This window comes from Manduca sexta, unplaced genomic scaffold (assembly GCF_014839805.1).
Source record: "Manduca sexta isolate Smith_Timp_Sample1 unplaced genomic scaffold, JHU_Msex_v1.0 HiC_scaffold_54, whole genome shotgun sequence".
NCBI classification, from domain to species: domain Eukaryota; kingdom Metazoa; phylum Arthropoda; class Insecta; order Lepidoptera; family Sphingidae; genus Manduca; species Manduca sexta.
Window position 1 is genome coordinate 12,228 of NW_023595341.1, and position 15,964 is coordinate 28,191.

The 15,964-nt window shown below is 33.5% G+C and overlaps 3 protein-coding genes across 3 annotated transcripts; 2 read left to right on the top strand and 1 right to left on the bottom strand.

The window, feature by feature from the left end:
* Positions 1 to 4,884: 4,884 nt before the first annotated feature.
* LOC119193434 lies at positions 4,885 to 6,789 on the top strand. Its single transcript, XM_037447041.1, has 3 exons — positions 4,885 to 4,964; positions 5,637 to 5,866; positions 6,643 to 6,789. Exons 2-3 carry the CDS (start codon positions 5,645 to 5,647, stop codon positions 6,718 to 6,720), a joined length of 300 nt encoding a protein of 99 aa, XP_037302938.1. The 5' UTR covers positions 4,885 to 4,964; positions 5,637 to 5,644; the 3' UTR covers positions 6,721 to 6,789.
* Positions 6,790 to 7,880: 1,091 nt separating this feature from the next.
* Positions 7,881 to 9,179, bottom strand: LOC115447186 (zinc finger protein 155-like). Its single transcript, XM_030174167.2, has one exon. It carries the CDS (start codon positions 8,919 to 8,921, stop codon positions 7,938 to 7,940), a length of 984 nt encoding a protein of 327 aa, XP_030030027.1. The 5' UTR covers positions 8,922 to 9,179; the 3' UTR covers positions 7,881 to 7,937.
* A 186-nt stretch (positions 9,180 to 9,365) lies between these two features.
* Positions 9,366 to 14,188, top strand: LOC119193433 (tigger transposable element-derived protein 4-like). Its single transcript, XM_037447036.1, has 5 exons — positions 9,366 to 9,711; positions 10,136 to 10,281; positions 10,843 to 10,972; positions 11,348 to 11,472; positions 11,722 to 14,188. Exons 1-5 carry the CDS (start codon positions 9,502 to 9,504, stop codon positions 13,322 to 13,324), a joined length of 2,214 nt encoding a protein of 737 aa, XP_037302933.1. The 5' UTR covers positions 9,366 to 9,501; the 3' UTR covers positions 13,325 to 14,188.
* Positions 14,189 to 15,964: the final 1,776 nt, after the last annotated feature.

Below are 15,964 nucleotides of genomic sequence, written 5' to 3' on the forward strand. Positions count from 1 at the left end.
ACTAGATGCTGGATCTAGTATGCGATTCTTTAAGGGTTGTAATTATTTTGTAGCGTTATAAGAAGGCTTATAGTTATTAAATTTGCTTTTAATATTATGAGGTTTGAAATTATATGCCTCTAAAAGTGTTGTTCAGTGCACTCCACTAATTTGTAAGTCAAAGTTCTAGTGATACCCCTAGCCAGTCGTGGCTATATCAGTAAGATACTTGATCTTACTTATTTGCCGCTTACAATCCAAGCCCACGTGTTGTGTGACTAAATGTTTCTCAAAATTAATGGTCTTCAATAATTATTATTATATCTACTTCAGTTTGAGGGTACCTACACCATTCAATATATTAAACATCCTATAATGCAAATATATCATATTGGTACATTCTCAAGAGCTATGAAATGGTGTTACATAAATTGTAGAGTTCAAGAACGGCAACATAATACGGTCCCTCCATCATTGTTTGTATTAGATCTTCTTATTCTCTTTGGGGTGGTTATTCCTGCGGGCTGCGATGATTATTTCTAAATAATAGATCATTAAGCTCTGCATACTTTGTAAATTCCACAAAGTTTACAAATTCGCTAAGTACGTCAATATACGTCTTATCGTGGCTCTATATAAGCTAATTTAATTAAGTAATAATTAAATATTCTCATGTACGCCTACGTAATGAATAAAGCATTTTACTTATTTTTTTTAAATGTAGAAACACCCAATAAAACTAGGTGTATATTGAATTTAGGGGTAGTACCTACGTCTTTAGCACAATAATTATAATGATTTCTTCTTCAAGTAGAACCCATGTATTTCATAGAAAATTATCGTCTATTCCTGCAATGTGTAAATCATAAGAAACCGCCATTATTTTTTTTCGCCACAACCTCCAGAACATAAATAATCCGCCATTAAAAAAGCGCGGGAATACGTAATATTTCCTTATTTGTCAGTTACTTGATACTCAAGTTAATAAACATTAAAGGGCGCGTATTCGGGGGTCAGGATCTTGCATCCCCTTGCTACCCTAATGCATGACTCATAGCTGTTTCTTGTTAATCAAAATATTCGGGGTGGGTGAACTGATACACTTGGCTCTATATTTTGACTTCCTTAGTATATTTTTTTTAACCAATAAGTTACTTTAAAACTCTAACCAAGTAAATAAAGGAGTGAATCTGTCACGCATACCTATTGAATAGCACGCGATTAAAATAGCACGAAATGGTTTGTGGACTAAATTTGGAAATATGCCTTATGTGTCATAAGGAAAAGCAGTAAAATTGGACGGCCATTTCGGTATTAAATCATAAAGAGGTTGGATTGGTGACAGGTTGTACAACTGTCTTAACAAAGTGACAGCATTGTTATGCTCTTTAGTGACAGCTTTGTACAGTCAAAGAGATTGCCCGAGCAAGTTTAGTCCTCGTTTACAGCGTGCTATAGTACATTATACTAAACTTATCAGTGCACATCCTGCATTACAATTAGTTCGGCAAGTAGTAGTGTAGAGCATCATCTTTCAGAAATCTGGGATGTATCTGATTTGCTGACTATTTTTCTGTAAAGCATTATACTCCAAAATTTACAAAATTGAATACATGAAAAATAAGAGAAATAATAATTAGAGGATTGAACGAAGCAAAATGATATTAAAGAAGTCGACTCTACCTAACCTTGGAAAAATTTCCAATTGCATACAAATTTACACGTGTTTTTGAGTCTCTTAAATTTTTTGTTTCAATCCAGGTGTCGAATCCACGAACTATTTGGCAATCGAGATTCGCTGCTATATGACCAATAAGTGCTATACGTAACAAGCTATGCTCGGTTTTTATGGAATTTACTAATAAATCAACGAATCATTTGTTGGTAAACAAACATAATGTCAAGTACTATGTTTCATAAAGGCAAAGATTAAATAAATTATTTATTCAAAAATCTATCTCTGATAAAATTAAAAGTATCTATCGTATTAAAGGTGTGCTAATGACATTTTTTGCCTAGACCCCGACGATAATCAATAGGTTGTTAAGTAGATTACAGGACTTGGCTTTTGCCATTACTCTACCACTATTTACGGAGACGAGCAAGTCGCTCTGTTATTGCGCTACAATTGTTCATAAACAGTTTGCAACATCGCCCCTAACTATAATTTTCAAAGCTTTGCATAACACGAAACTACAATCGATGTCATCGATATTACATTAGAACTCATGTCTGAGGATGACGAGCGTAGTGGAATACCAAACGATACTTTATAATTCAAGGTGTTGGATGGTGTTACTACCGATTATGGTCGGTACCGCTTACCATCAGGCGAACGGGTAGCTCGTCTCGTTATTCAAAACAATGAAAAAAACGAACTTGTTATTTCTCATAATGTTAAGTTTATAATTTATACCGTGTTCTGTAATATAAATAAAACAGCGCTTTTAATGGATTTCGATTCGTATACATAGATATTTTCCATTTGTGAATTGATAGGGTGACCGTCAAACTAAATGCTCGGAATTGCGACAGCCTTCCTTGGGAATATAACAGCGAGCCAAGGACCTACTACATATACTGAGATTTATATGAAAGTATAAAGAAAATTAGGTTTATCAGAATAACGTCTTGTGTTAATAAGAATATTTAATTTTAGTCGTATTTGATTCTGAATGTTCTAACTTTAAGCTACACGAAACGAAAAATAATTATTAGATTTAGTTTCCTGATAAACTTAATAGTTTAAATTTCGAACGTTTTTCATGTTACATTTAAATATCATTGATTCTTTTAAATTATTTTAATTAGGCTGGTGAATTATTTGAATATTTATGATTATTGAGAATTTTATGCCTTCATATTTTCACGATATTTTTATGATATAATTTGTGCGTTATTTTTCATAACTTCATTAAACCTGCTTTTGAAGTGGGGTTTTTTTTATGTCAAATGCACTTTATTTTACGCGTTGAATTAAATCGTGCTTTCCTTTTTTGTATTAATTTACGCACCAGTAATAGCAGAATGCGTCCACGTAAAAATCAATATTTTTTGCCAAGTATAATACAAGCAAAAAATCGAGGCACGAATCACTGTAATAGACTTCGATGTTTTTCAACATCCGCAATGAGGTAAAACACTTACAAATTTATTAAATACACCAATAAAACACCACATCCCGCAATGAACGCACGTCACTAGAAAATCGATATATGTGCCAACATCGCTACACTGACAACACTAGTCCATTACGATGATTTCCACGATTATTTTATCACATTATAACAAAAAAATGTTTAATTTAAAACGTTCCGTTTTATAGTGTTACATAATTTTGGGAAATTGTGTTTTCAAGTGATCCCTTTACGCGACGCGCTCGGCCCGCCCTCGGGTAACTTCGGCGTTTTTCGGGTTGGGGGTGTGTGTGAGTCATTACCCTTGTGAGGGGTGGATTTGTGTTCCGTTTTACGCAGACTGTCTATATTGTTTTACGAATTAAAATAGAATTTATTAAATCAATCAAGTTTATTTAACATATATATTACTTATGTTAATCTTATTTTTTTTATAGACCAATGTATTTATATCGGTTAGCGAAAGCATGCATAAACCAGAATAGCTAAGTACTAGATGCAAAATCGAATACGATCGTAAGTAGAATTTATTTTTAGGGTCTGTATCTATTAACCAAGTACATAAACAACACGTACAAGAGAGCTCGGTGCACTAGGAAAACTCTACAAAGTATTATTTTATTTTCTTAACCATACTTTCCTAGCTCTAGTGGAAAAAAGCTAATAAACGCCACGTCGTTTGACAGCCTCCCTACCTTACACATTTTGGGGGAAATGCTATTCTTTAAATTGGTTTTATTTATTTAAGGCATCCATTTTTTTCCGGTTTTGAACAATTCTATTCATTTTGTTCGGGATTTGTAAATAAGCCGTATGGGCCTATGGGCGACAGCCTCTCGGGGGTGGCAGATTTCAGAGGACGCTCACTCGATTTAATTAATCATTCGTTTATTTAACTTTAGTGCCTTCCATAATACAAACAACTGGAAAATTATTAAGTATTTTAGAAACCTACGTACATACATAATGGAGCGGCGGAAATAAAGTGGCCTACACTCATAAAAAATATAAATCCGGTACTGGTTATGTAATCTTATAATAGAAAGAATCTTAGCTGACATGATAGCTATCCACTCTCCTACCGGAAGAGCATAATACATAATATGCGTCCGCCTCTGTTTTAGAAGATACTGGAAGGCCAATGTTAATAATAATATAATCGAAAGCTTTACAACACACGTAAAGTAGGGATAGTTTTAAATGTAAATAAATTAATTTTTAAGTACGTACATATGTTAATATACTTATTGTTCGTCTGGTAATGAATTGTTTCGTCAAATTATATGTTAATTAATGGTTTATTAATCGTGTAACATTTCGACCCCAGTCGTTGTAAACTAGGAATCTACAAATAAATAATTAATAATAAATTTTGTAAAAAGATTTATATCTATATCTCCATGTTATAAAAAAATTGTAGTCGCGAGGAACGGAATGTAAAACGACTTTGAAATTTTTCTCTGTTCAAATTTTCGTAGACATATCAAGGTAGATACAATCAAGGAATCGTGAACTTTTGGCTAGAGACCTAAATAGGTAAGTAGGCACTCCATACCTACTCACAAATAGGTATTAGAAAATTTAACAAATTTTCTCAAAATCTAAAAATCATAATGAACTGTTATTGAAATAGATTCTAATTAATCACACATTATGCTATCGCTCAACATTTCACCAAAATTTAAATTTAACATTTTATATTATGAACGTACTTCCGCCTTCAATATAAGTATTTAAAATTGTTCACGATCTCTGAATTGTTCATTTATTACATTACTTTGATACCTACAACATCTTCACTGCAAAGGCCATTCGTAATTTACTATTGTAAAGGAATACTTCTAAAAGGTACGTTTAACTATAATTTTCAAATATTGGCGTTGATCATTCTAATATTTAGCAGCTATTTTTTTATTCTATTTTTGTGAGATGTAATACATGTGCTAAATGGGTTTGGAAAAACATTAATATAGGTTCACTATTCAGGTATATATCCTGTAGCATAGGAATAATATATTTATGCTACTTTTAATCCCGGAAAGTGTATAGTGAAACTGTTATTTCGCGAAATCTTCCATTTTCCACGCATGCCGGGTTTCGAATCAGCCTTTAGATACCTACCTATTTAAACCGTAGGTATACATTCTAAAATAAATTTTGTAGGCAATTATGATAACGATTCATTTCATTGCGTAAAACCACATTTAGATTATTTTTTATTTGTAACATGTAGATAAGTAGGGAAGCTGAAAAGTAGCTAACGTATAGAAAGTTCGAAAGTGAAGCGACGGCGGTTGATTTTTCTAAAAAGTTCCATAAATTAATAAGCCCATTACATATTTACGTGCTGAAGAATTAGGAGATGTATACATGTATCTATAGTTAAATTCCTTTGTCTACATATTTGAAAAAATAATACTAATGTCATAAATGTATAATTAATAATAGCGACATCTAGCAATAAACTATTAAATTATGTACCCACATATTTGTATTGCACAATACTTCGTTACTTTTCAGACTCAATTATGGTTGTAAAAAAAGAAAGATACCTGCCGGTCAGTCAGGAGAAGTATGAAAGGATTATGCAGAGATATACAAAATTTTTAGAGGCCGTTGATAACCCTGATAAAGACCCTGTGAGTCCTTATGATCCGTTATCAAAGAAGATGTTAGACGAACTGGAATTAATACGTGAAGTAAGCAAACAACTGCAGATAAAGAAAGATGAAGATATTAGTAAAGCTGCGGTAAGTTGAACACAAGAGTGCTACACAAGACACAACGCATTCCCGTAATGGAATGAGAAGAGTCCAGAAATAATAATCATACAAAAAATCTATCAAAATACTGCATTTCATATCTACTTGTATACGTCCCTATTAAGGATAGGTTAAAATGCCTTAGTTCATTATTTTGACTCCCATTTTGCTATGGAGGGAGGTGACCAATTATTATTTCCAACTCCTCTTTATCTTTCTATTTGATTAATTTCGTTGCGGGATAATGACAAATTAGTTTTCCGTGAGACTCGCCGAGCTTCACTGCTCGGTGTCATAAAATACGCGTGTGCTGACCCTGGCTTACAGGATTTGTAGTGGTGGGTGTGAGGGCGGGAAAGTCTCTTAGGCACTCCATTGTACTCCTTTTTCATTTTGTTACATGGTGCTTTATGGAATACTTTTACAATTGTTCACGTTGCTGCACATGAGTGTAAAAACCTCATTTCATTATTTTGTACCCCATTTCATTACTTATTTTGGAGGGAAGTAGAAAAATTAATATTTTCAACTAAATCTTTTTATTTGTTATCGATTTATTTCAGTCAGTCACATGTAGAAAAACTAACTACTTACATGTATCAAAAATCCGATCTTGGCCTGTTGTTACCATATTTGTGAATTAAATACAACATAGTGAATTCTGCAAAAATACTGTATGAGAACTATTAATTAAATTAAAACATCTCTCAATCCTAAGGGGAATTTACCGTATATATGTATGTGAATTCTATTTTGTTTTTCAGAAAGCAGCAAAAGACGCCGAGGAAGAAGCAGCGAGGAAAGAGACAGAAGTCGAACAGCAGGAAGAGAAAGTTGAATAATTATTGTTTATATAGTAAAGTTCATTAAATTATTTTGTTTTAGAATAAATATTTACGACCTCTAATAAATATCACTACTTTTTAATTTATAGAACATGCTGGTTATTTCGCTAAAGGGCATACACCGTACCTAAAACTATTTAAAATATTAAAACATATATTATTGCATACATTTAATCAAATATTTGTAATTTTTTATAGATAAAATTTAGAGGTATTTATTATTTAATCAATAAATCGGCAACAACTTTTAGATAATATATTGATACCGACTACCTACGCCTGGTATTGCATTTACGGCTATGGAGAAAAAAAAAGAAATAGTCTTTACATTTGAGGAGAAAAATATATGAGGATTTACATTGTCAATGTTTGGATAAAATTCAAAACGTTGATATAGGTTCTGTTTCTTAATAACTAAAAAATATTTTCGTGGTAGAAATCGGAATAACTATTTATGAGAACCTGTAATGGTATAAATTATATTGCGATGTTGTTTAGAAGAGTTTTGTAATTTATTATAAGGGGACCGTGAGGGAATCGGAAAAAGACAAATAAAGAAAACGTAGATTGAATCACGTGGCAAGTAACGCCATCTAGTGAAACAGAATAGAGTTAAGATAATTTTTGCGATAATGTTATAGTATCAGCAGAATAAAATATACATGAGTATTAAAATAATTGATTTTTCAGATTTTTTGATTTGATTAGCATGTAGCATTAATCTTCGTGTCCATCGTCAATAAGTATTGGACGGAAATAACAAATAAGTACTGGAAGGTACCAGGGTAGAGGTTACGCGTATGTTATGGATACAAGCATGTAGTACTTTTTTTATTTACAAATACTAAGGTAGTATTTGTAAATAAAAAAAGTTTGTTGCACCTTTAATATTTTTTTTGTAATAAATTATTTTCTTTATGTAACAAAAGGGAACATGATAATATTACTATACTTGGCTGGCTGTTTAAAAAATCGTCAAGAGTATTAGTTTCAAGTTTCTACAGATAATAAAAATAAAACTTCAGAATAAATACAAAACATTTGATATTTGTAAAAAAAATATATTCAAAATTATTAATTTGTAATTGATCATCATTTAGAAATGTATGAAATCAGCATAAACTAAATCTAAGGGTATTGCTCAAGTAAACTAGGCATTTAGCATAAAAAAGTAATTATATTTGATAATAATACATGCTGTATATGAGTTACAACTAGGAATTATCTGTCATCACTTCATCATCCTCATCTTCAGGCTCCGCAAGGTCTGGATGGCACACTCTTATGTGCAAGTTCAAATTTATCTTAACAATAAAACTCTTTCCGCACGTTGAACACTTGTGCGGCCTTTTAACGTCATCTTCAACAGAGTTCGAGTGGGCACGAGCGACATGAGTCCTTAGCAATGTAGAGTGCATTGTCCTCTCACATAGACTACACTTTACTTGACAATCAATCGGTTGCCCCTCGTGCGTTTGTTTGTGTTTCTCCATCGTAACTTTAGACACAAACAACTTATTACAATAATCGCATTTGAAGTTTTTCACCTTGGTGTGCTTCTTCATATGGTTTTTAAGGCAGTTCTTAGTCGGAAACATTTCATCACACTTTGAACACTTGAATTTTTTTATATCATTGTGTAATTGCATGTGCAGCTTGAGATATGCTTGCCCCGTGAAGCTTTTGTTGCATATCTCGCAGTTTATAGTACTTGTTGAAGAGTGAGTCTGCATGTGACTCTTCAGGAACTGGGCTGCTACAAAACTACGGTCACAGACTTCACAAATGTACTTTTTTGAGGTGGCGCCTTCGTGCTTACTCCTGTGTATGTCTAAATGATACTGCGAGTTTACTTTTACGGCACACTGGTCGCATTTGAATTTCCTCCGCTTTTTGGGGCCCTCTTTAGCTGCGGGCGGCAGGTCCGGGAGTATGGTTTCAGGCGTGTCTTTGTCGTTGCCGTGGAACTTTTTGTGGAGGTTCAGGTACTCCATACCCTCGAATGTCAAGTCGCATACATCGCAACGGTACCTCGGCTCGTTCTGCTGCTGCTGTTTCAGTTCATAAGTCACAGTTTCACCGTTATATTCTGCCATTTTCTCGCGTTTCACTGACCGGTCGTTTTTGTCGCTGCCAGCTGGTTCCATCATACTCTTCATCCAGTGATCTTGTATTCCCACGCCGGATTTATTCTCCATTGACTTGACGCAATGACGCTACCCTACGGCCGCATTATAGCGATATTGATCCATAAACCGCGTCGTTTTACTGCCAAATTCGTATGAACGCGTCTAGTCGCGACTAGAAACGCTAAACGCGCATTGTTTACGCGTTTTATTAAGTTTCGTGATAAAATTTATCTTGCTAACACAAAAGCGAGCCTTGTTACTGTACCATAAATTCCAAAAGAGAAGCGAAGCGCGTTGCTTTTTTTCGAGCGGTTCATTGACAGCAGCAACTTTTTTTTTTTAAATTGACAGCCTTGATATTGCCAGACTAAAAAAATATCTTTCGTACAAATCGGAATAGAAACAACACATACGTGTATGAAAGCCTTTATATATTTTTTTATTTATAGTAGCGTTCGGAATTCTGTAAAACCAGCCAATGGCAGCGGAGAATGATATTGACATTTTTATTTCTATTGACATCTTTTAAAAATGGCGTAATTCTGTTTGGAGGGTGGCGGCGTTATTGTTTTTGTTGTAAAACATAGATTTTAATAACAAAATTTTCAAACTGTGTTTACGGATGATCACGAACTCATAATCTAGTACCATGGCGCTACGCAAAGTAAAGGAGGAGCCCGAAAGTGCTGAAAGTTCTTCTGAAGACGAAAGTTTGTCGTCTCTGAAGAGAAAAGCCGAAAGTATGGTAATTCGCAAAAGAATTAGCGAAGACAGTGATGATGAGCCGCTGGTAAATAATGTCCTGGTTACTATTGAGGTGCAGGATGTAAAAGAAGCCCAGGCTTTCGATTTTAGCATGGTGAGTACTCCAATATTTGGTTCAACATTGGGTGTTTATCCATACTGCTAAAATTTATGACTATCTACACAATATAACTTGGAAAGAATGTTAATCAAATGTAATAGGCATATATTATAAAATAAAGTCCACTCTTGAGTCTGTCTGGAGGCGATAAGAAAAAAAAAAAAATACCAAACAGATTTCAATGAAATTCTGTATAGAGAGAATTTGATACCCTGGAAAGGACACACGAGACTTTTCATCTTGGGAACATATCTAGGGGGATTTTTATCCTACAAAAACTTTTACTCGGGCAGAGCCACAAGCAAAAGCTTGTTATTAATAAAAATATTAAATAAATTTAAAAACAAAAATTTTCTTTTTGTTATCTTTTCAAATATTATTAAGTAGCCACTTTACGAAAATAAACATTTTTTCACAGAAATCAAAGCCATCAACGTCAAAAAGAAAAAAGATTGTTAAAAATAAAAAGAAAGGGAGACAATTTCCATGTTACATTTGTGAAGCAATTTTTAGTACATCGCAAGATTTGAAGACACATTCTTTAGAGCATCAAGTAAAAACTAGGCAAGTATACAAATATATATATTTTGTTATGAAATTCCCAGGGTGCATTCTATGACTTAGTCTATATACACCAGTAAGCAGCAGTATGCACGTCCAGTGGAGACAGTGCAATCACTGTCTCCACTGGATGTAATAATAACAATGCCTAATAATAACAATTTATTACTAGCCAATACAATTAGCAATTGTTTTATAATCTAATTTTCAATAGCAGTAAATTAATTCATACAATAATTACTAATTTTAACAATAATAATTTCTAATAATAATAACATGATTTGGCTTGGCTTGAAATAATGTAATGTGCCAACATCACATTGTAAGGAGCTAACTTAGTACTCCAACGTCACATGGTAGCATGTTTTGTTTATTTTATTTATGAGGGAAAATAAACAACTGCATGTTTCAAATTACGTATATAGTATTTTACATAACATTTAAGCAAATAAACAATCCACACCATTGTCCACAGATTATATAAGTAGTATTATTATAACAGTGTAGTGTTAACAGTTGTAAGTAGTTAAAAGAAGTCATTTTATAATGATCTGCATTTTTCAGACATAAATGTGAGGAATGCGGTCGCTATTTCAAGAAAGCTTTTAGTCTGCGTCTGCACAGCAAGGTTCACATGGAGAAGAGCCTGAAGTGTCCATTGTGCGATCTCAAGTTTGGTTTTAAAGTCAATTTGGTATGTATTTTTTAAATAATAGAGTCTTTAAAATAGCTTATAATAATCATATGTCGCTTAACCCGTAGTATAGTGTTTATAATAAAAATAACACACTGGGCCTTGGTCCGTGCTTTTTGTAACCCTCCATTGTGATGACAAACACATTCATGTAAAATATCATAATATTACGAGTTATAGCTGTACATTGTGCAAAATAACAACTAGTCATAGGTCTCAAAAAAATTTGCATAGTGTTTCTGAGTTACTCTAATGCGCTTTAAACCAAAAAGAGACTACATTGTTTGGACAGCTTTTCAACTGCAATAGATAAAGCAGTGGTAATGTTGATCTACTCTTGCTTTCTAAGGCAATCTTGTATGCATTTTTTTACAGGCCCGGCATATGATGACCCACGAAAAGACAGTACAATGCGAAATGTGTTCAGATAAGTTCCACACAAAGTTCCAACTCAAAAAACATATCAGCTCACATCCAAAGAGACATTATGAAAGGACTGAGTAAGTGATTTCTACTGCAGCATATTTGCTTGCTCATAAGAATAATCACTTGTATTACACTTTAACATTACTATATTTTGATTTTGCAATCTTTTATTTAACGGTTACTATTAGTTACATTAAGATATGTTGATTTAGATTTGCTCTAAATGGGTGTTTGTATCGCTATAAATGGAGCGTGAACCATGTTCAGATAATTTGAATTACCATCATTCGCTTTATAAACAGATTTAATATTTTTTATTACAGAGAAATAAAGCCATGCGCTATCGAATGCAAGGTTGAGGCTATATCAGACCATGAAACAGAAGATGCAGGGACAGGCATAGAGAACGACTTGAAAATCGACGAAAATGGATCCGAGGAATCTAATGAGCATAGTTACAATTATGAGAATAAAACTGAAATTTACCTGAGGAGACAAGACTTATCATATCAAACACAATGTTCAATAGTCAATAAGCTTTATAAAGGGAGAACAGTGGACGAGATATGCAAAATGTATAATTTAACACCCGAGGTGGTCAATGAGTTATGGGAGGATAGGGAGAAATACATGATCCACAAGAAAGCCGGCAAGAAAACACTGAAATACATGAACAGTCTTCTAGACACTAGGATTTTAGAATGGTTCCATAATCAGAAAGCCAATAATATACAAGTTTCAGGTAAAATGTTACAAGACATAGCAGAAGCTTTTGCAAAAGAATCTGGGTTTATAGCTTTTAATGGGAGTAAAAAATGGCTGGATAGATTCAAGAAAAGGTACAATATATGCTTCAGAGGTACACCCTCCAAGCGTGATTATCAGAATGTGTCCGTTGAATCTAAGTGGAAGAAAATATTCTTTGATGAACAGTGGTGTGATGTAAGATTAGGTATAAGTGATGATGACATATACACTGGTGATGAGGTAGGGTTTTATTTCAATCCCTCAAAAGGCAGGATAAAGAAACTTGCTGGAAGAAAGTTCATACAGGGTTATGCCAAAGACCGATTGGCAGTTTTCATGTGTGTCAATGTTCTAGGAACAGACAGGAAGAAATTACTTGTGTGTGGAACTGAAGATCCATTGGTACATTCATATAGAGATCCTGACACTTTACCAGTGACTTACATAAGGCATTCCCAAGCACACTTCACCACACAAATGTTTGAAGAGTATGTCAAATATTGGAACAGAGAATTACAATTACAGAATCGTAAAGCAATCCTCGTTTTAGACAGGGCTGCTATACATTCTAAGCTGCAATTATCCCATTTGAAGCTGGTATTCGTACCATGGAAAGCTGCAAGTGGTTTAATGCCAATGAAGAATGGAATTTCTGCAGCATTCCGCAGTGAATTTAGAAGATTAATATTAGAAGAGAAGGTTATGAATGTAGTGCGCGGAGTGGACAGGAACATGACTTGTTTAGAAGCGTTATATTTGCTTGAAAAGGCGTGGAACAGAACACCATCTGACATAATAACGAATAGTTTTGTCAATACTGGTTATGATGTACAACCTCCACAGCCAAACTTGTACATAGTACCAAAAGTAACTGATAATGACGAACACATGTTGTGCAACATGTTGAAAGACTACGACGTTGAGTCTTACTACACAGATTTACCAAATTTGGACATGTTTTTGACTGTTGATGAAGAGTTGTTAACTGGACAAGGTACGAATGGTTCGGTGTTCGGTGGTAACCATAGAGTAACGGACCCTGCCACTCAAGAGAGGGAGAAGGAAGATATTCTGCCATTGGCTACGGAGAAGCCAGAGTCAAATGACAAAGAAATGAGGATTAAAAAATTAAGAGCTACAAGATTTGGACATAGTGAGAAAATATTTGCTGTCAAGTGATACACCGTACAATGTGTACTGTAATTTGATGGAAATAGAAAAGTTTGTTATGGACGAACCGATTAGCTTAGAGTGAAGTCAATTTGTAGTGTTTTTGAATTCTTGGTAGATACTTTTACTCTTCCATACTAATAGTTGAGATCTTCAAGTTTTAACTTTTACTTTGCTAAACCAGGGATTGGGAATAAATGGCACGCATGCCAGTGGTGTCCCGTGACAAAATAATTCGGGCACGCCAATAATATGTCAAACATTGTATATGTATCTCTGTTTGAGCTTCACTTCGCTTAACATCAGATGCAGTGAAGCAACTTTGCCGAAAACTGATAAATATAAATAAAACAAAAACAAATTGGATAAAAAAAGTTGATAAAAAGGGGCAATCGGATAGATAAAACTGGTCTTTGATGTTATATTACAGGTCATATTTTTTTTTATAATAATGCCACATTAATCATACCTTAATGTGTCATTATAACCAGAGGTTCGCCAATCTTGTGCTAGACTAATTATACTTGAATTTTATAGGGAATTAGCTGAAATTCTGTACATGGACTACGAAAAAGATTTGCAAGACAATGTAGGGCGTGCGTAACATCATACTTAGTCATTCCTGTTGCTGTCCTGCGTGATTTACATCTCAATTATCAACACGATTCGTGCAGGGAGGGATCTAGGTACGAGAGGGTCATTTGCACTAATTAACAAGATTAAATTAACAGCATAGCACATTCGTACAATTAATACATTATGAAAAAAATATGTTAAGTTGTTTGTCAAAGGATGAATAGATTTGGATGAAAATTGGCACGCGGATGAAACAAGCTCTGGATTAACGTAAAGGCACCCTGTATCCTGAAAAAAGTAAAAAATGTTTAAGGAATTTTTGCAGAATAGATAGTCGCGCATGCGGCACCGGTAGGCGACAATCTTTAGGTCAAGATTTCTATAGCTGGAGTTTTACATCGCCAATACATGCCATATCATGTAATAAATTAATAATCTAGTAGGAGAGTGAAATCCATTTGATTAGGGTACCGGAACCTAATGCCGAGTTATTACCGATACCTTGTCGAAACGGGGAATTTGGCATAGAGAATAACTGCTTAGAATAGCTAGAAAGGTACACGTAGAGAATTTAGATTGTTATATTTTAAAACGTATTGTCCGAAGTATTAACGTCTAATTTGAAACAACAAAGTTTTGTAGCCACAATGTTTTTGTGACGAAAACCAAGTTTAATACACATTTGTAACGACGGCTCTTAATAATAGTAACTTTTCGATAGCTATTCGTTCTTTAATGCGTCCTTTCGATTTTTAAAGTTGTCCCAGATTCTAATAACATTTTTTTATTGTTTATTTTTATGATTCAAGAGTTATATGTTTTGATTGCAATGAAATATCAATGTAATATTGTTTTACCAATGTAATTACTGTTGAGTACCATAATTACCGGTTAAAATTTACGTAGCAATGCGTTAAAAGCCCGGAAGTATTTTAAAAAAAATCTAGCTAAATTAAATATCTACATAGAGTGTATGTATTTATAAATGAATTAGATGAATAAAATAAAATAAATGAAATGAAATATATAATATACATAAATAAGCATGCCACGTAAAAATTAATATTTATAATAATTGTAATTTAACGCATCTGTAAAAACGCCTTGACTATTTTCGAACAAAGCGGATGAAGGTAGCATAGTTAAGACCGGCTATTAAGACGATAATTCATTGTTAGTTTATATTATAATTAAAAGCAAAAGAATATTTTATCTTGCGCGACGCTATACAGCTCTCATAAATGTGTTTTAGCCCTTATTGCTTACATGCAACAGGGCTGTATTCAGAGGAAAATACGGAACTCACCTGAATATGTCTGAACTTTAATTGGTCTATAATGGAGTAGTGTGGTATTTGAAGAACCGAAGCCAATTTGTTCCTTCTCAAGTCAAGCAATATAATTCTATAATGATTTCTTATGTTTACGCGAATGTTAGACATTGAAATAAAAACTAAAAACTATTTAAACGGATTTTATCGCGGTTTCGAAACGTCGGGAGAAAATAATAATATAAAAAAAACCGCGATAAAATCCGTTTAAATAGTTTTTAGTTTTTATTTCAATATAATTCTAGATATAAAACATAGTAAGATGACCATTTAGCGTTCGACTACACAGAGATGGACGATTTGGCTTCGTGCATGTCTCATGTATTTCATTAACGAAATAGGAAAATATAGAAATGTCGTATTATATTTAATGAAAAGGTGACATAATTTTACTATTGGTAAGCTATGTATATCTAATCTAAGGTAAAGACCTCTTTTGTTACGGAATTTCATAAGCCCCATTTAGTCCCGGAAAAGTGAACAATGTTTTTTTTATTCCGCAAAGTGTTCACGTGGGAGAAGTCCGAATGATATTTATTTTCAAGATAAAATTCTTAGGTCTCTGCTCTTTTTGTCCAATCGTATTATTTCTGTAGTTGTCGTGGCAATTAAAAATACTATATAATATATGTTAACATTTCGACCTCCACCACAAAAATATTATTCAGTTTTTATACATTACAGCGGTGCGTGAACGCGATAGACAATTATTGGTTTGCAATACATATTCTTACATAAATATC

Excerpts from the sequence above, each read along its gene's own strand:
- LOC119193434 (XM_037447041.1), top strand. The coding sequence starts at position 5,645 with ATGGTTGTAAAAAAAGAAAGATACCTGCCGGTCAGTCAGGAGAAGTAT. Across the intron at positions 5,867-6,642 it reads AAGATATTAGTAAAGCTGCG|AAAGCAGCAAAAGACGCCGA; the intron begins GTAAGTTGAACA and ends TTTGTTTTTCAG.
- LOC115447186 (XM_030174167.2), bottom strand. The coding sequence starts at position 8,921 with ATGGAGAATAAATCCGGCGTGGGAATACAAGATCACTGGATGAAGAGT.
- LOC119193433 (XM_037447036.1), top strand. The coding sequence starts at position 9,502 with ATGGCGCTACGCAAAGTAAAGGAGGAGCCCGAAAGTGCTGAAAGTTCT. Across the intron at positions 9,712-10,135 it reads AGGCTTTCGATTTTAGCATG|AAATCAAAGCCATCAACGTC; the intron begins GTGAGTACTCCA and ends ATTTTTTCACAG. Across the intron at positions 11,473-11,721 it reads AGACATTATGAAAGGACTGA|AGAAATAAAGCCATGCGCTA; the intron begins GTAAGTGATTTC and ends TTTTTATTACAG.